This window comes from Phaseolus vulgaris, chromosome 6 (assembly GCF_051622355.1).
Source record: "Phaseolus vulgaris cultivar YP4 chromosome 6, ASM5162235v1, whole genome shotgun sequence".
NCBI classification, from domain to species: Eukaryota; Viridiplantae; Streptophyta; class Magnoliopsida; order Fabales; family Fabaceae; genus Phaseolus; species Phaseolus vulgaris.
Window position 1 is genome coordinate 29,149,951 of NC_143503.1, and position 25,550 is coordinate 29,175,500.

General features: G+C 31.7%; 4 protein-coding genes and 1 long non-coding RNA gene across 5 annotated transcripts; 3 read left to right on the forward strand and 2 right to left on the reverse strand.

Annotated features, from left to right (window-relative positions):
• Positions 1-131: 131 nt before the first annotated feature.
• On the reverse strand, positions 132-3,849 carry LOC137831943 (DNA-binding enhancer protein-like protein). Its single transcript, XM_068639858.1, has 3 exons — positions 3,524-3,849; positions 701-767; positions 132-616 (listed from the first exon to the last, which is right to left on the reverse strand). The coding sequence occupies exons 1-3, from the start codon at positions 3,706-3,708 to the stop codon at positions 536-538; spliced, it is 333 nt and encodes a 110-aa protein (XP_068495959.1). The 5' UTR covers positions 3,709-3,849; the 3' UTR covers positions 132-535.
• A 2,622-nt stretch (positions 3,850-6,471) lies between these two features.
• LOC137833528 (uncharacterized) lies at positions 6,472-7,775 on the forward strand. Its single transcript, XM_068641872.2, has one exon. The coding sequence runs from the start codon at positions 6,514-6,516 to the stop codon at positions 7,582-7,584; it is 1,071 nt and encodes a 356-aa protein (XP_068497973.2). The 5' UTR covers positions 6,472-6,513; the 3' UTR covers positions 7,585-7,775.
• A 202-nt stretch (positions 7,776-7,977) lies between these two features.
• LOC137831944 (Pectin lyase-like superfamily protein) lies at positions 7,978-9,961 on the reverse strand. Its single transcript, XM_068639859.2, has 5 exons — positions 9,583-9,961; positions 9,296-9,458; positions 8,826-9,032; positions 8,489-8,736; positions 7,978-8,384 (listed from the first exon to the last, which is right to left on the reverse strand). The coding sequence occupies exons 1-5, from the start codon at positions 9,849-9,851 to the stop codon at positions 8,231-8,233; spliced, it is 1,041 nt and encodes a 346-aa protein (XP_068495960.2). The 5' UTR covers positions 9,852-9,961; the 3' UTR covers positions 7,978-8,230.
• A 10,429-nt stretch (positions 9,962-20,390) lies between these two features.
• On the forward strand, positions 20,391-22,185 carry LOC137833120 (GDSL esterase/lipase At4g16230). Its single transcript, XM_068641492.2, has 5 exons — positions 20,391-20,759; positions 20,850-20,977; positions 21,059-21,304; positions 21,473-21,728; positions 21,823-22,185. The coding sequence occupies exons 1-5, from the start codon at positions 20,510-20,512 to the stop codon at positions 22,050-22,052; spliced, it is 1,110 nt and encodes a 369-aa protein (XP_068497593.1). The 5' UTR covers positions 20,391-20,509; the 3' UTR covers positions 22,053-22,185.
• Positions 22,186-23,803: 1,618 nt separating this feature from the next.
• On the forward strand, positions 23,804-25,121 carry LOC150027336 (uncharacterized). The gene is made up of 3 exons (XR_016521665.1): positions 23,804-23,875; positions 24,027-24,101; positions 24,941-25,121. It is a non-coding gene; the product is annotated as an uncharacterized LOC150027336 (long non-coding RNA).
• The last annotated feature ends 429 nt before the right edge of the window (positions 25,122-25,550 follow it).

The window sequence follows — 25,550 nt, forward strand, 5'->3', positions numbered from 1 at the left end:
ACCATAGAGTGGGGGGACCTTGGCATTGTAAGGACCCGGTAACATAATTTATCGGAATCTTATTGAATAAGCAAAAAGTCACCAAAGATTGTGGACACTTCCATCCCATCAATGTCCATTTCAAGAAACAATAGCAAAAATCTGAAATGTAGCTTTATCAATTTGAATGTAACAAACAAAACAGAAGATGCCACTCGCACAAGCATTACACACCACAATTCACAAGAGCACATAAGCAAGGCTCTTTTTTTTCATTTGATTTGAACTAGTCACATGCTGGGCTTCAAGATGACAAAACTATGCTTAACGAGCAAGCATGTGTACTATGAGACACGAGGAGGTCTTCAAGAAGGACTTCTCCATTAGATAATGGCTACTTTTATAGCACATAAAAGTTTGGGGAGAGGAGAGGTAAAGACAGTTAATCAACAATACATTTATTATTTCTGAATGAATTAGGTCAGAATGCGGTTGAGATTCAATTTAAATGAAAAACAATTTTCTGAAGCATTGACCCTTGTTCATTATCACCTCTCTAGTGAAGCAAGTGCCGAATGGCAGCAACTGCGTCACCTTTGTGCTCGCGCAAAGTTCTTTCAGCAACCTTTTTGTCCAACTGATGAAAACAATAAGAAATATATATAAATCCCATTGGAATAAAAATTTCTAGATGCATTGATGAACAATCTGATTAAGTTACCTCTAGCTCATTTGCAATTATATCAACATCTGCTGCATTTATCTTAACAGCAGCTAATTCTTTCTCCCTGTGATTGGACCAAAATACATTATACAGTTAAGAGATAAAAGTCAAACTATCAGTGCAGGACTAGACAGGAGGGAAAATGGAGAATTAAACATACAGCTTTTTAGTTTTTTTTATCATTATTCAGGCTGAGTAGGATTTCAGGTATTTGAAAGTATATGTATTCTTCTCTAGTCAATCTTTAAAAGCGTAGAAATTAAAAATTAGTACCCTTTAATAAGATTCTTCTTTCATGTTGGTCCTTCCTAATACAGTTAGTTTGCCAAAGTGACATATTAGGTGACACGTCAATTACCTTGTTCTCAAATTCGCATGATAGGCAGTAGATGACATGCCAGGTCAACAAACTAGCTCTGTTAATTATCGTTATACATCCGAAAGATTAACGTGAAAAACAAATAACTTACTTTAGGGTATTAATTTTGTATTTTGACGTTTTTAGGAATTCACTAAGGTGACATACACTCTCAAAGACCCAAAAGACTATTCAGCCTATTATTTATTTACATGGTGCGTGTTTCGATTCACGTTGAATTACCTAAATCACGTTAAAATATCAGCTAAAGTGATTTAGATAAACGTTTACATCTTTGGTCTTAGTTAAGGAATTGATTGAGTCCAAAGTTTAGGTAGGAACAACTTTAAGTAGCTTTTGAGTTAGATAAAAAAAATTATATTAAGTTTTATTACTGAATTGTTTTTAGAATTAAAATATCTAAATATAAATCACTTCACTTCAAAATCAATTTTGTAAATACTCACCCAAAAACACATTTCACTCATTTAAATTATCACTTTAGAACTTAACAAGCTCTTCACACTCTATTTCTGTTAGTAATGCAACTTGATCTTTCAATACGTACAAGGACAATAGAAAGATATAAAACAGTATAAAGTGAAGGAAAGCTAAAGACAATGAACATTAGTAAGCAGCTAAGCAGCTACAAGTATCCATCCTCACAATGCAGATGAACTATAAAACTAGTAACCACATGGATCCTTCAATACTTTCACATTTTTAATGTTAAAGAGACCATCAGGGTTCTTTTGTTACAAATCAAATCACACTGCTATTTTAGGAGGGGGGTATACTAACTCTGAAAATTCAAGGGTAAATTTCAACCGTGCACCTGTCTTCATTTTTTATTGGTTTTTTTGGGATTTGACCTTGAATTAAGGAGAACACCCAATTTACCAAGTTAATAAGCGTTGTGTCAAATAGTGGCCATAGCTTAATGGTTCCAGATTTCAGCAGTTTGTCATCAAATGTTAACAGGATTGTGGTCTTATACTACATCCTCCGGCTTTTGACATGCTCATTTTGGTGGTCATAGCAAAAAAGGTGTTGTATTTTAAAAAAAAAAAAAAATAAATGACAAGTCTTGACTGTTCAACAATTGTTCATTGTGTTTTCAACAAAAGGGACCTGAATAACCTCCACACACAAGCTAAGCTGAATGAACTCTCCACTTCTATATTATAAAACCAAACAACGATGAAAACTGTATCTGGCGAACAAACCATCAAATATTGTCATGAAACCTCTCTGTTCCTTTCTCCGCTTCTTTGTTTCACTCTATTGTCTTTCCTCTCCGCCTCTTTTCCATTTCTCTATTCTATTTGACTCCTTGTTCTATATGGCCATCATTGTCTCTTTGTTTGATTATTTCTGTTCACTCTTTTTTCAATTTTTGACACTCCAGGGTCCTTACTTCTCTGAGATAGTGCTTCTCAATTGTACATTTCATCTCAGTACTTTTATTAAAGGCAAGTAATGTTGAGAACCATCACATATCAAGGTCAGTAACAGTACTGATCAAAGGCGGAAACATTGTCACTCTTTGGAGAAAAATGACAAACACTCTTGTGTACTACTTCCATGGAAAAATGACAAGCGGAGGGATCACAAATGCAAATTTAGTGGATAAGAAGGGTAACATTGTTGGAGTGACAAAAAAGCTCCATATAAGCAACAAAGATGCACACATACACCTAATGTCTTAAGATTTAAGTTGGATGAGATTTTAGTTCGTTTGTGTGATTCAAACTTAGCATAGTTACTACAATATTCCTATTCATGATTTGAATCCCATAACTAGATACAATTCAATTACCCACGTTTGTATCATGAGATGTATCTTAAATGACTTTCTATCATTCAATACAAGAATGAACCTAAATGCAATTTTGTATCGTCAATACAAATCACACATTTCAGCGTTCATTGTTCTTTCTTTTTTTTATTTTTCTTGCATCAGTTCTCACGGAAACGTTTGAAAAGTCGTATAAGCTTAAATTGTTATATGAAAAAGGAATTGAAGGAGCAACTTCTGAACTTATCCTACTTGATTAATCCACTAAATTATGTGTCCCTCGCTCCTTTAATGCATTTCACAATTGCAGTGCTATATTTCTCCATACTTCTAAGTTAAAAGCTTCACAAGCTCATATACACGAAATAATTTTGTTTTATAAGACGTATGGTTAAGTTGTTTTTATCAATTTCTACTTTAAAATCATTACATTGAACACCATATATAAACTACATGATATATGAGCATTACAGCATTATCACTTAGTTTCTACTTTCTACTAATCTTACCAAAGCACAACATCTGGTCCTAAGTTACTGATACTTCAGAATAAAAACATACAATCATAATCCCTAGGCCAAGTAGTATATATTATAATGCATGAATTAAAAGCAGGCGTTGGTTTTTGATGCATAGCATGCATTGAAAATGAAGATGTGGTGACCTGATGCGCATGGCATTGCGATCAGCTTCGGCAGAAGCAGCGATGGAAGCCATGGCCTCCTGGACGCGAGTGGAATCCAATTGGCGATCCTCGACGCGGTCAGTGAGCTTATCCAAGGCTTTGCTCTGTTGCTGTAAGTCCTTCGAATCCACCACCATCTCCACTCCTTCCTCTCCACCCTCCATTCTTACCCTAAACCCTAACACCACCCTTCTCTTCTTCCCTGCGCTCTACTGTGTCCTATCACACCCACTCAGCTACAAAATTCAAAGTCTCCACAATCGGAACAATGGCGCTGCTCCTTCTTCCCTTATTGTAATCGCCCTAAGACCCATGGGCTTCCAACCTAAGGCTCGTGTTATTCTCACTCCTTGTTTTACTACTGCACCCCCAATTTGTGAAAAAACTAATTTGCCCTCATTTTTTCACCCTCCTCTACCCCCATTACGTAACCTAATTTTGAAAAAACTTTCTTATACTAGTTTCCTTTAAAGATAAATTTTAGTTTATATGTGGAATAGGTTTCTTTAAATAAATTCATTCCATTATTTTTTTCACCTAAAAGTATTTATGAAGAAACTTATTTAAATATATATTTTTTTTATGGTTTATTTTTATCAAATAATTTGACTAATTATTTTTAGTGAAGTTTTTATTCTAAGTATTAACTATATTTGTTGTTATCATCGCCGCTCTCACATTATATTTATTTTATTGTTATTCTTGTATTGCGTTTTGTGTCATTTTTATATCTTTTTCTTCCTTGTTTCGGATAGTTTAATTTGATAGATAAAATTGTCATTGCATACACAATATGCAACAGATATTTAAATTGTCATTAAAAACTACAACTTTCAATGATATCTCAATCAACATCGATTTTGAAATTGTCAATAAAAAAATAACCTTCACTAATATGTCACTCTTAAGAGTGTATTAACCATCTTTTTTTATTAGCATGTGTTAAAAAAATTAATTATCAAATATCAAGATTCTATAATGTTGTTCTATCGAGGTGTTTCCAAACAAGTTGTCGATGTATAATACCTTTTTAAGTAAAAAATATTCCTTATATCAAATTCTATTTCACTCATGCTTTGGTTTTTCAGTACGATCTTTTTGCTATTTTTTGGTGTTTTGTTACACAACAACATGCTACTTTTTTTAATTAATCGTATTCTTACTCTTTTACTTATTAATGTTTCTCCATGTAAATAAAATTGCATGAAAAAATTTGTGACATTTCTAATCTTTATGTTTTTCGTTGTTTTTATTATTTTACTCCCATCACTGCTAGAAAGAGACTTAATAGTAGTATTGTTTCTGACATTTTCTTAGTTTTAAACCACACACTAAAAGTTTTATTTTCTTAAATTTTAAAAGCCACAAAATTGATATTTTCAAGAATGTTATTTTATTATGAAAATTATTTCCCATATATATCATTCTAAAAATGATTATAAAAAAGATGTAAATATTTTTCCATGTCCTCAACATATGCTCAGACTTATAATGATGTTGATGTGCAAACTAACAATAATAATGTTATATATATATATATATATATATATATATATATATATATATATATATAAAGTAACAAGTTATTACACTGTAAACGAGTATAACATCAAGTTAATGACATATGACAATTATTTTTTTTCTTATTTTATGATTTCTATAAATTTATTGTATATTATCTATAATTATATTGACTGATGTATTCATGCATGGCTGTAGCAAACTAACCCTTTACTTTATACACCGCCAAATTTATTCAACTGTAACAGAAAGATTATTGCTCTTTTTTATTTAAACTACATTTTTGTGCAGATAGTACACATAATGAATTATTTTCGCACTAAACTTGTGAAAATCTTGCCATCACTATCCTTATTTTTTATAACATATACAAAGAGATCTTAGTTTAGTTTGGACAAATTACGAAAAATTTAAACAAAAATAGTAAATTTAATTTGAAGTGATTATTTCCATTGGAAAAAGCTTTAGCATATGAATTTGCTACCATTTAGCTCAACTGATACTTTATTTGGTGGAAAAAATTTATGAAAGAAAGTCAAGGATGGATAAAGAGCCACTAATTTTCATCCACTTTGAGAGTATAAATTGTCGGCAGATAAATTTGATATTAGTAACCTCATCCTATCTGGAACTATGATTTGATCCACAAGGCCAAGCTTTAAAATTAGCAAGTTTTTTAAGTCATTGTAGACACATATTTCGAATATATGGACAGATATATTAAACACCGACACTCATATGTCTTTAAAATGATGTGTTCGTATTGAACACATCTATTGAACACCGACATTCATACGACATTAATAAGATACAAAAATACATTAATTTTTTAAAAACTCAAACTTATTATATAAATTTTTATTATAATTATAAAAATAAGGAATAAATACTTTTAAACCAATCATGAAAAACATCTTTATATTAAAAAGAATAAAAAAGAATGAAAAATACTTATACACATAAATCTTTATTTTCAATTTATAATTTTATAATACATTGTTCTACATTTTAAAGATTAAATGATTCTCCACCATATTAATGTGTTATAAAAAGTTATTGGTAACAGGACCGAAATATATAATGACGCAAGGTATTAGTAAATTTTGCAAGGTATTAGTAAAAATACATTATACATATTAGAATTCTTATTTGTTTTAAGAACTAAGCAAATATAGAGTTTTTTCATAAAGGTATTGATGGAAAATATATTATTAGGTGGCGAAAAAGGAATGGAATGGAAAAATGTGGTTGTCGATTTTCCAAACGAGTTTGAATTTTTTGGGCAAGTGATGGAAGTAGTACCATGGATATGAGAGTGAAAGAGAGATCTGAACTACGTGAATTAATGGCACGTACAATGGCTTCCACTATAAATACTACTTCTTGCTAGCTTTCAAATTGCAGGCAGCACAAACATTTCTGGATTGAGTTTGTAAGATTGTTCAGAGATGATGGATAAACTACTTAAGAGTGCTGGAACACTTAGTGTGTTCCTTTTGCTAGTCATAGTGACAGCTGAATGTCGAAAAATCAAAGATGATGAATTACCTCATGGCTTTGAAGGGGGTGCTTTTGGCAATGGAGAAGGTTTCGGTGAAGGGGGTGGAGGTGGCGGAGAAGGAGGTGGTGTTGGTGTTGGTGTTGGTGGGGGTTATGGAGTCGGTGAAGGTGGGCATGGTGGTGGCATAGGAGGAGGAGTTGGTGGAGGTGACGGAGCAGAAGGTGGTGCTGGTGGAGGCAGTAAAGGAGGAGGTGCAGTTGCAGGTGGTGGAGTTGGAGGAGGTGCCGGAGGCGGCACAGGAAGTGAACAAGGTGGTGTGGGAGGAGGAGTTGGTCATGGTGGCGGCGTTGAAGGTGGACACAAAGGTGGCGTTGGAGGTGGTGGAGCCGGGGGCGCTGGTGGTGGTGGTAAAGGAGGAGGTGTAGTAGTTGGTCCTGGCGAGGGTTTAGGAGGAGGTAGTGGAGCCGGAGGTGGCGCTAAAGGAGGAGCTGGTGGTGGACATGGTGATGGTGTTGGAGGAGGAAGTGGTGGTGGCATTGGAGGAGCTGGTGGTGGACATGGTGGTGGTGTTGGAGGAGGAAGTGGTGGTGGCATTGGAGGAGCTGGTGGTGGACATGGTGGTGGTGTTGGAGGAGGAAGTGGTGGTGGCATTGGAGGAGCTGGTGGTGGACATGGTGGTGGTGTTGGAGGAGGAAGTGGAGGTGGGATTGGAGGAGCTGGTGGTGGACATGGTGGTGGTGTTGGAGGAGGAAGTGGTGGTGGCATTGGAGGAGATGTTGGTGTTGGTGGGGACTCAGGAGGTGGTGCTGGTGGAGGCTCGGGAGAAGGAGGAGGTGTTGTTGGTGGTGGTAAAGGAGGAGCTGGTGGAGGCTGTGAAGGTGAAAAGGGAGGAGATGGGGGTGGCATTGGAGGGGGACATGGTGGTGGCTTTGGAGGAGGAGCTGAAGGTGGTGCTGGTGGGGGATTTGGAGGCATTGGAGTTGGTAGTGGTGATGGAGAAATTGGTGGTGGGTATTAACATAAATATTCCCGAAAACAAGATCTTATGCTATCAATCATGCATGGATGTAGCATGCAATAATATATAGTAGTATATTAATTAAATAAATTATCGAATTTTGTGATATGATGTTCATCCCTGTATGGATGCAAATAAAGATCAATACTGCTATAATAAATTAGTGAAATAAATTTGAGTTTATAATTTAAGTTACGTATATGTTTATCCTTATTATTAATTTTCTTAATCTATAGGTGGAGCTAGCAGTGCTGGTTTTTTGCTTACTTTATATATGAACACGACCCATCACTCCAGAATTAAGTTGCAATGTAAAGAACAGAAATAACAAGTAACGTACAATTCCAATGCTCTAGAAACAGTTCCTTGATAATGTAGTCTAAATTGCTTGCTACAAGAGCGTCATGAGCAAGTGACTACATACTTGAGTTTTGGGGAAACAATCCAACTTTATGTTTAATTATCTCTGATATCTACAGTCTAAAACTCGTTAAAGTTGAGTTGAAGAGAGATTTTTTTGTAATGCATAAACTGATATAAGAAGGAGAAAAGTTGGATGATATTGAGTTGATTGATTGAAAGTAGAAAAACATATGACATCCTTGTTTTGCCTCTAAAAGTTTGTGCACAACATCAACAAACACGATTACAGCCATACTGGCAACCAATTTTTGCCATCAATATAGTCAATAGTTAAAAAGGGCGCAACTTCTTCCTTAGTTAGCTGCAACGACCAAGGAGCACGTCCCTTGGTCACAGCACCAGGTCCATGGCAATTGTATTCCGCATGGACTAGATTTCTACAGTTTACATTAATTACCACAATTAGTCAATTAATTATAAATACTGTGCACAAAATATAAATAACAATATTAATTAAGTTCAATTGGTGACTTTTTCTTACTCTGTGCTACCGCCATGGCTCCAATTGGTCCACCCCTGTGGGACAATGGTCTTGGAGAGATATGTCTCAGAAAAAATCACCCTAGAATAAGGACCCTTGGCCCTTCCTAGGTAAACTTCACCAATGCCATAAACCTTGCCTTTGATGAAGATATATCCATTCAGCTCATCTGCATTTTCCCTATTATGAGCCGTGATTGAACCTTGAATCGTTAACCTTTTATCATCTACCACAAATATTTCAGCTTCCTGCATGAAAATGGATTTAATCAATGCTCGGTTCACTCCATAACCAATGTTAGCAAAAGCATCCATGGTACACACATGTAACTACTTACATGGAAGATTGTTCTGGCACGACCAAATATGAAATCAATTGATCCTTGAATGTAGCAATTATCATAGTAATGTCTACCTTTTTGATCAAAGAGAGTGTTGTGAGTACTGTAAAACGAACAATGATAAAATGCCACTTTGTCTGCTGCCACATATGCTGCCACCGATTGGTTTTGCGAGGTATAAGCAACCCCCGTAGGCGCCTCATTCTGCAATGAAAGGAATAAGTGGACCATTTCACTTCTAAGAATAACTCAAACGAACTTTTTTTATTAGCTTGTTCAATTTTTTAGAGACATAAGTAAAATATTCAAACCACAACGTAATAGGAACATAAATCAAGATCAGTGGATGCAACAGGCAATACCTTTTAAGGATGTTTTCTCATGTACGACAAATTTTATTCAGTTTTCAATCCTCATTTACAACATAGGATTGCAAAGTTTTAATTAAGTATATAAGAAGAATTTACCTGAAAGCTAATTCCAAAGGCAATGAAGTCGTGTGCTTCGACTCTAAAGGTGGCAGAAGCCACGTTGTCTGTAGAACTCTGAGACCAAACTATACCAGTTCTTCCTCTCCCATTCCCTCTCAGGAATATATAAGGCTTACTCTCTGGTATGTGCACCTTTTCTCTTCACATTATCAAAATGAAAACAAAATTTAACAAGTTTATATTTATTAAGCTCCTCATATATATATATATATATATATATATATATATTATAACAAGTACAGGGAAAAATGTATAAATTGCACCTGTATAGTCCTTTCCTAAGATGAACAATGATCCAATTCGAGTTTTCTTCAGGAATGGAATCTATGGCAGCTTGGATAGTTTTGAACTCCCCATTGCCATTGCCATCTACTTTGATAGTACGATTAATTCCTAACTTTTCTGTCAACATAGGTGAGGTGACTTTTTTTTCCTTATCGGCAAGGGCAGAATGTGAGATGCAAGAAATGAGAAATGCAACTGTGAATGATGAAAGAAGAAAAGAAGAGCATGATGAAGGAAGATTAGCCATGTCTTAGACGGAAGAGAATGTGAAGTTAGAATTTGGGGTGGTGGCTTTTGTGAGGCATGAAGATGGAAATGGAAGGCTCTTAAGTGCCAATAACATTCTTTAATTTTGGAGCTAAGATGTTAGGAAGGTAAAATTGAGCGTTTGTGAATGAAATGACAGAATGGTTTAAAGATACATTGTCTATATTAGAGGACATCCATAAGTTCCTTTAATTTAGTTGCATAAGCCATTTGGCTTGTTTTCACGTCTTCCGTCTTTCTGCTTCTATATAACCATCAACTATAATTATTCACTCATATAGTTTAAGTATATTTTTTACTACAGCTTTAAAATGGACTCCAGAATTTTATTATTTAAAATTGAATATAATTAAAATAGCAATATTATAATGCGTACGTTAGTTTCACATTTGATGAAGAAAAATGGACAAAATAACTGTACATAAACTATTTAACTTACACCTTAATCCTAGATGATAAATTAAGTCTAACAGTAAAATAATGTTAAATAATATGAAACAATTTTGATATGAGTTTACGAAATTTATTATTTATTTTCTTTTTTTTCAAACAATTTATTGACCCTCCATTAATCTTATATTTACCCCCCTGCTTATTGGTTAAAAATATAATTATTGTCTTAAAATAAAAAAATTTAAAGTCTAAATATTTACCTTTTTACATTTTCAATCCGTTTTAATTTATCTATAGTTTTTTCTTTGTCTCAAACTAAAACATTGAGAAATTTTTCTTCTTTCATTCATAACTAATGTTATTTAATTTTAACAATTTAAAGTACTCTTTTCTTTTATTTTTAAGATTTTATAGTTATATTGAATATATGTTAATGATTAATAAACACTCTTTAGATAAGTTAATTCTTCTTAATAAGAGATTTGGCTAGCTAATGGTACATATATTATTAATTAATTTTTTCAAAATTTATGCTCACATATATTTTAATTATTAATGAATAAGTGAATAAAAGTGAGATCATTTCAATATAATTATATATATATATATATATATATATTAATCTTATTCATATCCATAGATATATTTAGAATAAACAAATAGTGAAAAAAATAAAAATTAATGAATAAATATAGTTAATAATTAAAATATCTTATATAAGAAGACATATCTTTTGAGTAATGACTTATACTAAAATAAATCATATTTAATTACTAAAGTAATCAATTTCTATTTTTTTTATTTTATTTCCTGTTTTTCAACAATGTGTCTTAGGACACACTTTAATAATTCAAATTTATTTTTTAATTGTAAACTTCCATTACTAAAAACCACCTTGGTATCTCATGGTTAGATATCAATTTAGGAACTACTTTATAAATTTTTATTAATAATAGAAACTACTTTATATACAAATAATTTTTGTAGTTAATAAAATTATCTACAATTTAGTCAATACAATAATTAATTATTTTGATTTTAAATTAGTTTCTATTTAATAATTTTATTTTAGTTTTCATATTTTATTCAGCAAGAAATTAACTTGTATTTAAAAAAAAAAAACTAACTCTAATACTATTCTAATTTTCTTCAATTTTTATTATGCCTTATCACTTTTATTTATATTTTCATGAATCTCACTACAAGAAAATCATGAAATAGAAACTAATTTTAAAGACAAAAAATAATTAGTTGCTATAGTGACTAAATTAGAGACCATTTTAGAGACTAAAATATTGTTGATTTATAAATTAGTTTCTATTATTGTAAAATGGTTTCTAAATTGGTATCTAATTAGCGATCAAGTTTTTTGTTACCAAATTTAGAAACTATTTAACAATAATAGAAACTAATTTAGGAATAAAAAAAAAAGTCTCTAAATTGGTATCTAATTTAGTCATTATAATAACTAATTATTTTTTATCTCTACAATTAGTTTCTATTTCATGATTTTCTTGTAGTGTATAATTAATTAAGAAAATTCTTGATGCAGATTTTTTGAGAATATATATAAAAATATTCATTAATGTTAACATTTTAAATGATTCATAATACAATTCAAACACATTCAAAAATCTTTTTCACATCACAATGTATAAGAAAATGATAAAAAATGGTAAGAAGAAGAGATGTTTCTTATTCTCTTATGTGTATATTACATCACTTCATGTATAAGAAATATATATAGGGAGTTTTCCTCCCCAAATTACAATCTAATTAGGTAGGATACTAATCATGAGATTCTATAATTATTAAATTAATTGCATATAATTGGGTACAATATCGTCAAATATTGCATACAATAATTGCATATAATTTGATAATTATTATTTGCTTAATAATCTCTCTAAAAATCATTCTCTTTTCACTTGTGTCTTCTCTAAAAAAATTTGACCACCTCCTTCATCAAACTGACAATTAGAGGTCACCACTAGAAAGACTGTGAATACAACAAAACTGTCTAGTCATAATTTTAGTTAAAGTAATTTTATTTTTACATTTTTTCCTTTGAATAAGTTTTTAGTTTTGTGGTTGGCCTAGATAAACTTGTTTGCATGTGATGTTTTTAACTTCAAGATTAGTCATTGCTAGTTCAGAGTCCTAGGAATATGTTTGGATCATTGATCGACTCTTTATGTTGTAGAGTAAGTTATTCTTGTGTTTATTGAGAGTTTGAGCTCTTTGTAAGCATGCTACTTCTTCTTAAGTAAGAGAATCTGTAGAACTAATGGAACAAAATAAGAAAATGCAAAAGGTTATAGTAACTGATTGAACGTAATTACACAAAATTGCAAAACTGATCTTATTCATTTTGATTTACTCAATCATATATATAATAAAATTACAATTACTGGAAGCTATAAAATATAATACTAACAGGCCTGTAAACTAACTATTAATGCAATATAACGGTAAAATAGTTTAAGGGTAATAAAATCAGAATTAATAACCAACATCCCCCTTAATTCTGATTTGGAATCACTCTCATGCCCAACATATCTCTTAACTTGATGAAAGCATCGATCTTCAATGGCTTAGTGAAAATATCTGCAATCTGATCTTCTGATTTGCAGTATTCCAATTTGATCATGTTCTTCCCAACTTGGTCTCGCAGGAAGTGATATCGAATATCGATGTGTTTACTTCTTTGATGAAAAACCGGAGACATTGTCAACATAAATCTTAATTGGAACATCTAGATTAAAACCAATTTGAGTCATGATATTGCTAAGCCAAACTGATTGACAAGCACTTGATGCTACGGCTACATACTCAGCTTCACAAGTAGATAATGCAACAATTGACTGTTTCTTTGATGATCACAAGCAAACCGTTTTTTCGATCATAAAACAATTACCACTAGTGCTCTTCCTCTCGTCTGAATCTCCACCCCAATCATTGTTTGAGTATCCAACGATCTCAATCTTCTTAGATGAAGAGTAAAATAGACCAAAAGTTGTAGTACCTTTGATGTAGCGCATAATTCTCTTTACAGTTTGTAAATGGACTTGTCGAGGTAACTCCATGTATCGACTGACCAATCCCACAGCATAACATATATCTGGTCTAGTACACGTGAGATATCTAAGGCTCCCAACAATCTGCTTAAAGTATGTTGCATCTACAGTTTGTCCATCACCTTCCTTCGTGAGCTTAATTCCAGTTTCAATTGGAGTTTTAACTGGGTTTGAATCCTCCATCTTAAACTTCTTTAAAAACTCATCAGCAAATTTCCTCTGATGAATGAAGATTCCATCATCTCCTTGGATGACTTCAATGCCCAAAAAGTAGGACATAAGACCGAGATCAGTTATCTCAAATTCCTTCATCATGATATGCTTGAAATCACCAATCATTTTGAGATTACTTCTTGTAAAAATCACATCATCAACATAAAGACATAAAATTAGCAAATCTCCATAATCATTAGTCTTTACATAAAGACCATGATCTGATGCACATTTTTTGAATCCAATGGCATGAAGAAATGAATCAATCATGTTGTTCTAAGCTCTTGGTGCCTGTTTAAGACCATATAAAGCCTTAGTTAGTCGGTACACCTTCTCCTCTTTGCCAGATTGTATGAAACCCGACGACTGCTTTACATAAACCTCTTCATCAAGTGGGTCATTTAGAAACGCAGACTTGACGTCTATTTGGTGAATTTTCCATTGCCTTTGTGCAGCTAAAGTAATGATTAATCTCACTGTTTCCATTCGAGCTACAGGAGAAAATATTTCTCCGTAATCATAGCCTTCTCTTTGCTCGAATCCCTTTGCCACCAACCTTGCCTTGTATCTATCAATCTCACCATTTGCTTTCACTTTAATCTTGTATACCCACTTCACATCAATTGCTTTGTGTCCTTTTGGAAGATCAGTGAGCTGCCATGTATTGTTTTTTTCAATCGCCATCAATTCTTCATTCATAACCTCTTTCCATTTGGGGTGTTGGATGGCATCTGCAAGTCTCACGGGTTCTGAATCTGCAAGAAAAGCAAAGTGAACTAAATCTCCATTGTCATTAACTTCATCATCAAGATTTACTTCGCAATCTTGAAGGTGTACAGGTTGTCGTTGCTGCCTTCTTGGTTGCTCCATCATAGTTGCAATTGGAGCTGCAACTTCAGGTTGAATTACAGGTTCAAGTTGAACTGCAGGTGCTACAGGTTGAACTACTGCAGGTGCTTCAAGAGTGACTCCATCTTCCTCTTGTTCGTGATTTCTATCTTCTTGAGCACAATTGGCAGCATGATTATCACTTTTTAATCTGCACTCATTTGCATAATGGTCGCGTTTATTGCAGTTATAACACTTCACATTTAATTTATTATACATGCCTCCTCGTCCTCCGCGCCAAGAGTCTCCATGATTCTGGCCACCACGACCTTTGTTGAAATAGCTACCATGTTTATGATAGGAGCTACCAATTGAGGCTTGTGCTTGTAAAGCCTGTTCAATTGGTTTTTCAATCTTATTGTCATTCATCCGCTGCTCATGCGCTCGTAGGGAACCAGACAATAACCTTACTGTCATTTTTGAAATGTCATTGGCCTCTTCAATTACAGCAACAACATGTTCAAATCTGGGAGTTAAAGACCTCAAAATCTTTTCCACTTTTGCCTACTTCAAATGTGTTTTACCATTGCTCTTCATCTGATTTGTCAAGGCAAGAACTTTGTTTATATAGACATCAATAGTCTATGTGGTTTCCATCTACAGCAATTCATATTGGCGTCTTAGGGTTTGAAGACGCACCCTTTTGATCTTATCATCACCTTTATAATTGGTTGACAAAATTGTCCAAGCCTCACTGGCAGTTGTTGCTCCTTCTATCTGCTCAAACGTCTCATCATTCATCCCTTGATAGATGAGATACAAGGCCTTGTCCTTCTTCTTCTGATCACGATGCGCTACTCGTTGCGCCTCAGTTGCATTATCACCTAATGCAGACACTCCACTCTCAACGACAAACGACATCCCATAACTCATGATAATCAAACAAAACTTTCATTTGCACACACCACCGATTGTAATTTTTTTCCATCAAGGATAGGGACTGATAATTGGGTAGAGTTCATGATAACAGACTAGCTGTGATACACTTATAGGAACTAATGGAAGGAAATAAGAAAAGGCAAAAGGTTATAGTAACTGATTGAACGTAATTACACAAAATTGCAAAACTGATCTTATTCATTTTGATTTACTCAATCATATATATAATAAAATTACAATTACTGGAAGCTATAAAATAGAATACTAACAGGCCTGTAAACTAACCATTAATGCAATATAACGGTAAAATAGTTTAAGGGTAATAAAATCAGAATTAATAATAATAAAATCTAAATTAATAACCAACAGAATCTAACTTTACTTTTCAATATAACCCACCAACTTCAAATTTTCTTGGATGATTGTTTTGAGTAAATTAATATGTGTTGATATAGATTGAATGTGATAGTATAAATATGCTAGATTTTGTTGATATAGTAAACTTCAAATTCATTGTAACTTGTTTGAAGATAGTTTGGTTGCGATATCTGTTGCAGGATTTAAAGGTGCCATGTAATTTGCCAGCTCAACTTTTTTGTGACAATCAAGCGGCATTACATATAGCAGCAAACCCAGTATTTCATGAACGCACAAAACACATTGAAATAGACTGCCACATTGTGCGAGAAAAATTACAAGCTGGGATAATCAGTCCTTCATATGTACCGACACAGTATCAGCTCGCAGATATTTTTACGAAGGTTTGGTAATGGGTGCTAAACTTTTTGGCATGGGAGAAGAAAGTTGGTCTACTGGAGGTTCAGGTGTATTATGACGAGTAGGAGAAGAATGTTGGTTTGATGGAGGTTCAGGTGCATTGTGACGAGTAGGAGAAGAGAGTTGATTTGGTGGAGGTTCAGGTGTATTGTGACGAGTAGGAGAAAAAGGTTGGTTTGATGGAGGTTCAGGTGCATTGTGATGAGTAAGAGAAGAAGGTTGATTGAGTGAATGTTGGACATGAGTGGTTAAGTCAATGTCAATAGTGGACAAAATACCTTGTAATGGAAGTGAGGATTGTGTCTGTGACTGTTGGCAGAATGGGAAAACACTTTCATGGAAGATGACATCCCGACTTGTAAAAAAAGTGTCTGCATCTATATCAAATAATTTGTATGATTTTTGACTGTGAGGATAACCAATGAAGATGCATGGGCACGCAGATCAAATTTTTGCTTAGTTGAAACAACAGTTGCGTAACAGAGGCAACCAAAAGTTGTTAGATGATGAGAAAATGATGAAGGTGGTTGATTATATAGTAGCTCAAAAGGTCATTTATTTTGTTAGTAAAGGTGATGACAAGCGATTAATGATATATGTGGCGGTTAAAACACATTCTCCCAAAATTCTAATGGTAAATTGGACTGAAATAGGAGGGAGTTTCTCTTTCCCAAATTACATCTAATTAGGTAGGATACTAATCATGAGATTCTATAATTATTAAATTAATTGCATATAATTGGGTATAAAATCGTCAAATATTGTATACAATAATTGCATATAATTTGATAATTATTATTTCCTTAATAGAGATTGTGATTATATTAAAATGAAACTGAATAACTAATTTTTCTATTTATATATATATATATTTTACTTTAATAATAAAATATTTAGGTGTCATTTTAATTATATCACTTATACTCTAAAACTATTTTATAGCTCCTAATAATTAATGTAAGAACATGAGAACTTGTAAATTGTTCCACGCAAAAAAATATTATACTTTCATATCTTGTAATTCCAATAAAAAAAACACCACAAAGATATATAAACTAATTTTATACACAAAAGATAATTCCTTATTATATTGACTAAGTTAGATTATATTTTCTAAACTAAATATTAGTATCTAAAGTAATTTTTATTATTAATAAAAATTTATAAACTAGTTTCTAAATTGATATCTAATATTAACTACTAACTATTTTAGATTCTAAATTATGAAATCCTTAAAATATTTCCCTAAAAATCTACACTTCAAATCATTCTAAATCTCCATCCATAATAAGAGAAAAAGATTAAGAAAGAAAACCAAAACACCCAGTAAAACTCTTCAATCAAAAGACTTCATACCAACTTAAAAACCTCAAACAAATCCAAGACCATAAAAAACATTTTCATGCATTCAAGATTTTGTTATTTATATATAAAATAAAAATAAAAATGTAAGAACAATGTCAAAACAAAGATAAAAAAAAACATGTATATTATTGAGAGAATGAAAAAAAAAAAACTCATGCACAAAATAGAAAAATAAAACAGATAAATGCGCTTAAGGGCAATCAAGTTGCGCTGCAGTGTAAAATAAAAACAAAAACAAATGATCGATAAGTTGAACAAAATGTTACAACGCTAAGCAAATAGTACAAAAATAATACTTTCTAATTTTTCTTTCAGATTTTTTAGATATTTATCACCAACTCTTATAATTGTTGTTATATATATATATATTATTTATTTATTTATTTATTTATAAAAAACTTTCATGTTAGGTATCATTATGCTACTTGACATCTCAGTGACACCTCAAATAACAACAATAATTTGTCAATATATGAAAAAATTATTATTAAAAAAAAATACAAAAATATGGGAGACTAGACCAAAACTTATATGTTAACAAAAACGATACATAGATAGACTATACCTATTAATAAAGAATTCTAAGAACAGGCTAGATGGAAGCCTATTATAACAATAAAATGATTCTTTATGAATAAATCATAAATTAGTCAACTTATCAACAGTAATTATGAGTCAACTTATCAACAGTAATATTCCCTTCACGGTAAATATGAGTAACCATAAACCTGATTTTTCCACAGTAATTAAGACAAGTATTCAATCGATTACGAAGCATCCAAAAAAATATTTGTCTAGCAGGAAACGCAACACAAACCAAGACAGAGTCACATTCCAACCAAACATTAGTAAGATCCAATTTTTGAGCTTCTATAATTAATTGTTGTTATTTAAGTTCAACCACTGATTCTAAATTGAACACTAATTCTATCTTTAAAAGTATTGACATGGTAGGACAATTTGTGAACATTTTATTTTTTCAAATGCAAAAGTTTCATGTAGATTTTTCTTTATGAATTTTTTATTTTTGATTTAGCTTCAAATGATCGTTTTGTATCTTCTCAATTTTGTATCTTAATGCAATGAAAAATTGGACCTAGGTTTCATGTGATATTTATCTTTTCCTTTTAATAAGGAATTAGGTTTATTTATCTAATCCCATGTGCTACATATAAAATCCTAACTGAACAAATTGAATGATGAACGTGAAAAATTGGTGAGTGGGTAGTACAATAATTTGCTGAATTCATGCATATAAAGATTGAGCAGTGTGTTGCTAATTGCTAAATAAAACCAAGACATAAACTCAGTATAATTGCTACTGCATTAAAGAGAAGCTAGCTACCCTCATTATTTATTACGTAAAATCACACTGAACGCCCATACTTACTGTCAATAATGAAATGAAGATGAGATAACAGTTTCACGGACTTTGGAACTCCAACACCATGATTACGCGTTTATCTACATGAATAGTAAAAAAACAATTTAAGGAGTGTTATTAATAGAGACAGAGAAACACCACTAATTCAATATTTTAATATCATAATAATATTTTTCATTATATTATTGAAATTATTACACATATATTTTATATCTTAAATAATCTGGTTTCTCCATATTTTTTTCTCAAGCTCTGTTGAACATATATTTCATCACCAACATAATACAGGATGTATCCTAATTCATCACTTTTTCATGAGTTAATAAAATCTAACACAATTGATAAATAACTAAGTTTAAAAAAAATTATTAATAGAAATTTGATTTTCTTGATTGTATACATACAAAGAAGGTTTTGCTGATAGAGAAAACCTCTTGGATGATGTTTATGATTCGAGAACTTTCGATACCTACTTGCTGAAAAGAAAAGAAAAAAAAGGGATCATATGGTGTGGTGCGCAGTGTTCACCATGAATGAACTGAAAGGGAGAATAACAAGTTGACAAGTTATCTTAAATTTAAAGCAGAGATGAAATTACGAAGGAAAGTGTCTGTCATGTTTCATGCATAGAATATGTTTAAGGTTTATTGCGTTAATGGAATCAATTAAAAATTTAAAAGATTTGTTTATTGGAATTTCTATTAGGATACATTCAGATAAATATATATTAGTGATATTTTTAATGAAAAAAATTATTCATTGTTCTTTAAGATGCGTTCTTAAGATACCGAGTCTATCTTTATATAATGTAAGATTGCTTTGTGCTGCACAGAAACTGAGGCATACAGTTGAAGAAGTTCATAGAACAGGTTCAGTCACTAGAACAGGTTGCATTAATGTGTCTACAGTTGTTAGTTGAGAAGATAATAAATAAACCTTATATCAAAAAACATGGTGAAGGCATGTGAAACATCGTGATGAAAGTATATTAGCAATACTTTTCTATAATATATATATAACTTTTCTAACAATAAGAGTGGTTGTTAGCAGTTTTGGAAAATAAAATTATAGTAACTTACTTACTTTTTTTCAAAATTTGTCAGATTTTAAATAGTTTTAAATTCTTACTTTTTCTTTTAACTCATAAAAAAGTATTCTTATTTTTAGAAGTATCTTAAATTGTTTTAAAAAATAATTTTCCTGTAAAAGAAATGAAACAGATTTGCATTCATGAGTGTTGAAGAGGCATTAATGCTGACTCCATCCTTAATTGATTTTTAATATATGTTTGTAGTAGGAATATGTTGAAAAATAATATATAAAACACATATCAGCTCATTTTAAAATTGAGTTAAAAGTAGTTTATTGACTTATAAAAAAATGATGGTTAAAAATTATATAATTATCTTAAAATAGAAGATTATCCCTCCTTTCTTTTTCCTTCAAAAACCAAATAAAAAACTTGATAATGTCATTTTACAGGAAAGAAAAAGGCAAATTACTCGAGTTTCTCTTTCCTATGGAACTGCTTTATATATTACGAACAATCATGTTCTTATGGTCTTGTGCACCTTCTAGCAGATAGTTACTGAGAGAGAAAACTGAGAAAACCTGCTTCCAAACGTCATTGTGTAGATAATTTTTCATTCCATATATTTTCCAATGTGTATCAAGTTGAATAGACCAGTGACTGTTGATATTTTGTTTGAAGTTTTTATATTCTTATTCTTGTTTGGGATTACGACTTCAGATGAACAACCAGCAAATTTTGTCTTCGGAGATTCTCTTGTCGAAGTGGGTAACAACAATTACATTGCTTCCCTCTCAAGAGCTAATTATCCTCCCTTTGGAATTGACTTTGGAAGACCAACAGGGAGGTTCACAAATGGAAGAACCATAGTTGACATTATTGGCAAGATTAACTTCTGATTTTCCTTTTCTTCTTATTTCACTAACGTGCCACTTTTATTTGTCATCTCATAACTTTATCATGATTCATCAGGTCAGGAACTGGGTGTTGATTTCACCCCACCTTACTTAGCACCAACTACAGTTTTCCCAGTGATTATGAGAGGTGTCAACTATGCTTCTGGTGCAGGTGGAATCCTCAATCTCACTGGAAAACTCTTTGTGAGTTTTCTGCTTCAACTATACCTATTGTTTAAACTCCAACTTGAATGAAATAATAACATTATGTTTGGGATTTTGAAGGGTGACAGAATCAACTTCGATGCACAGTTAGATAATTTTGCTAACACCAGGCAAGACATAATCTCTAATATTGGTGTTCCTGCAACTCTCAGTATACTCAACAGGTCTATGTTTTCAGTAGCAATGGGTTCCAACGATTTCATTAACAACTATTTAGCACCATCAGTCTTAATTGAAGAGATGGATTTGGCATCTCCAGAACTCTTTGTGACCACCTTACTGTCAAAGTTCAGAGAACAGCTCACGGTAATGTTCCTCAGAAGACCTTACTTCTTGATATTGCATATAATATTTTTCTACCATCTATATTAAATGAAGAAAATATTCATTTTTTTAATGTTGATGGACATATCATTGTTGTTTAATGATGTTTGGTGTTAACTGCTGTTATGCTATGGACATTAATATGTGCAGAGGCTATACAATCTAGGTGGCAGGAAAATTGTTGTGACAAATGTAGGACCTATTGGATGCATACCAAGTCAGAGGGATACAAACCCAGCTGCGGGTGAAGACTGTGTCACTTTTCCCAATCAGCTAGCACAGTTATTCAATATCCAGTTGAAGGGTCTGATTGCAGAGTTAAATTCAAATCTGAAGGGTTCAATGTTCGTCTATGCAGATGTGTATCGCATATTAGAAGACATTCTCGACAATTACACAGCTTATGGTGTGTATCTGAGGTGAAAAAGTGTACTAGTTAGCACCTAAACTTTGCATGATATTTTTGAACTGATTAGACCCTTATGTTTTTAATGTGACAGGTTTTGAGAATCCATGCAGCTCTTGTTGTTGCATGGCAGGGCGTTTTGGAGGTTTGATTCCGTGTGGTCCCACTTCGAGCGTTTGCAGGGACAGATCCAAGTATGTGTTCTGGGACCCTTGGCATCCCACTGATGCTACAAATGTTATCATCGCAAAGCGCCTCTTATATGGTGATCATAATGACATTTTTCCAATGAATGTTCATCATCTCATTCAACATTTGATCTGATTCTTCTGCTAATGTGAATGTTTGAGGGATGTATTGTTGGTGCAGGGTACCCCTGCTACTAGCAAATGTTCAATGTTTCTGGCTAGTGATTAATAGACGACACAAAAGTAATATTATAATCAGTTTCACTAAATGAACTCATCAGTTTCTTAGCTTTTATCTGTCAAATGAAAATGTTGCAAGACGAGGTTAACATTCAGAGAAAATTTTCACGGATAATAATACAATCCTATTTTTTTATACAACACTCAATATTATTATTTTAATATTTTAATATTATTTAATTATAAATTTACTTTTTATTATAATATATATTTATATCTAAATCAACTTATAAAAAATTATATATAATTATTATAGTTGTGAAACAATTTTCACATACCATTCTTTAATTGTACGACAAAATAATGCGAACTATTTTTTAGCTATTTTTTAGACTTCAATTTGTTAATTACTGATAAAATTTTTTTGTTAAACTCTAATTTTATAGCTTATAATTTTTAGTTAGTTTACTAGCTAAGTTTCACAAGTATTACGTTTGACAGATAATTTTAATTAGTTTCTATATTTTTTTATTCGTTAAAAGAAATTTTCAATTATATTAGCGTGTTTTTTTAATATTTTTTTGGCTCCTTATATTTTACTCCTTTTTTATCTTATAATATTTATTAAAATTTCATCTTTAAATTTAAGGTAAGGTTTTATTCTATACTAATTAACATAATAAAAATATATAATGATTAGTTAAGTAAATGTTAATTTACTTTTATTGTTGTAAAAATAGTTAAAAAATTAGGTTTAATTATAACTTTGAACCTATATTTTCAAAATCTGTAATTTTTGTTCTTGAATACTTTTGACACAATTTTGGCTCCTCTATTTTGTAAAATCCATAGTTTTAGTCCTTAAAGTTTTAAACAATTTTAGTTTCTATATTTGCGAAATTCATAATTCTAATCCCTGTGTTCTGTCAAATCAGTAATTGAGTTTAATTGTCTTTAAAAACTTGACTCTTTCTACATATAAACATCTCAAATTTTAATATTATTTTAATTGATCTCAAACTTTATCCTGTTTATAAATAGAAACTTTGAATTTTAATTTTGTTTCAATTGATCCTAAAAGTTTTTTAAATAGACATCTAAAATTTTAGTTATATTATAATATTTTTTTAAACTTAATAATTTTTTAAAATATTTTTCATTCAAAGTCAATAGTCCGTTAGTTTTCTTTTCTTTTCTTTGTTATAATTTAGTTTTGAATATTAACATAAATTAGGATTGTAAAAATAAAAAAGTTACTAAAAGCAATTATGCATCTACTTTATTTGCACTCTTTATATGTGTAATACAATTGCACATTCAAAATTTGAATAAATTAAAAATATCTTGTATTATCTATTTCCCAAATTATCATATAAATTAAAATTACTAACTGTATTTTTATATTTTTCTCTAATATGGATGATATTTTTTTATTTATTAAGAGTGATAGTTGTTTTTTGGTTAATTTATTAAATCTAATGTGATAACTTTTTTTATTTGAATAATATGACATATGATGAATTATGTTATATTTTAGGTTACAATTGATGTTTTTAGGGTAATTTCGGTCATTAAAGATCTCACTGTAACAGCGCTTTTTAAAAAAAAAGCAGCAGCCCCGTCACACATATTCTTTCTTTCTCTCTCTCCCTCCATATGCTTTTCTCTCCCTCTCTCCTAATTTTCTCTCCCAAACTTCATCTTTTTTAGAATCTGATCATACCACGCTGTAGCAGAGGAGTTAAGGAACATTTCTACCCGATCAGATTTTCAAACAGAGTAAGTTCATTTTTACTCTAAATATCCTTTGTTCTATGTTTTTCCTTAGGATTTAGTCATCAATCTTGGTGGGGTCAGTTGAGAAGTTTAATCCTCTCAACTTATTATATTATATACTGAAATTTTGTTCTGTTTGGATAATTTGCATTAGGCCCGTAAATCTTGAAGCTTATCCAAACGGTGGGGAATAAAATTCTAAAAGTTGCTTGAAAAGCAAGCAATTGAGGTAAGGGAAGCTAAATTTAATTTTTTAATAGCACCCTAGGATAGAAGATCTGAATGCGGAAGGGACGTGGTCCCAATATTCAATTTTTCTTGCAGGGATGTTGTGTGTTTATATATATTGGGTTGTTTGTTTATATATTATTTAAATTTGTGGAAATATTCGGTTTTGATGATTTAGTATTAAAGTGTTATTTTTTTTATGTCAAATAAACTTTTGAATATTTTGGATCACTTTTTGAATTATATTGTATGACGAAATGGTATGGAATTGAATTCATACATTTGGGATAATGTATGGACTGATGTTCGTTGTGTATTAAATATTGATGTCGGGATAATGTATGGACTGATGTTTGCTGTGTATTAAGTATTGATGCCTATGTGGTAACAGAGATCTCCGAGCTTCACTGATGATCTAAGTCACATAGACTAAGATATCAGGTGGTGAGAAGCTGATGGGGGAGTTCATGCACACCGTGACATATGAGATGCACGGCTTGGGTTGTATTGAACTTACCCTGATCCTTTCTGTTGGATTCGCTGGTAATCTTTGGATCAGGTGTTAGTCTCTGGTAGGACTTACTTAATACGGGTCTTCCGGAAGACGTTGTTTGTTGAATATTCTGGATGTGTAGATCCATGTGAGATCTATGTGATTGTTTTAATGTTGGGAATTGAAGAAGATTGTGTAATTTGAGAAATTGATCATGTAACTTGGTTTTCTCTTTGGATTTAAGTGTGTATATTATAAAATTCTATTTTCAGTAGCTTACCCTTGCTTTTCTTGTTGTGTTTGAACTGCGATGACTGTACTATGTACATGAGCAGATGACCATACAGGTGCAGGAGAACCTTAGAGGTTACAGAGTTTTATTTTGAGCTGTGGATATGTAAATATTTGTATTTCTATAAATCCTAATCATGTATTAGGAATATTTTGAAAAACTGTAAGCTTGTATAGAATTATGTAGAACCGGTATTGTAATAATTATAAGTAAATTATGGGGTGTTACATTTAATGGTATCAGAGCGGTTCATCCTTAGGATAACCTGAGGGTAGTGGGTTTATTCTGTTTCTCCTGCGTGTAGATTTTTGTTTACGTCTAGCCTCAAGACTAAGTTAAAAGTTTCTAATAAGATGTTTGACAAAGTTGTTTTTCCTGAAATCTTGTTTGTGTTCGAGTCAAGTTAATTGTTATGAATAAAGATGAAAGTATTAAGAATGAAAAGAATCTTGATAGAGTGGTGAGGGTGCACACTCATGACTAGATCAAGATTATTTTCTATCTTAATTCTAAGTAGCTAGAGTACATTTTAGGGATAAGTTTTGATTGGTTTTTACTTGTTTCGTATGATTATTTTTTTGAAATTAATTTGTCTTAAAGATGTAGTTGGAAATTTTTAGTAATTTCTAATCCAATTCTTTATGTGCTTAGAAGATGGCACGTAG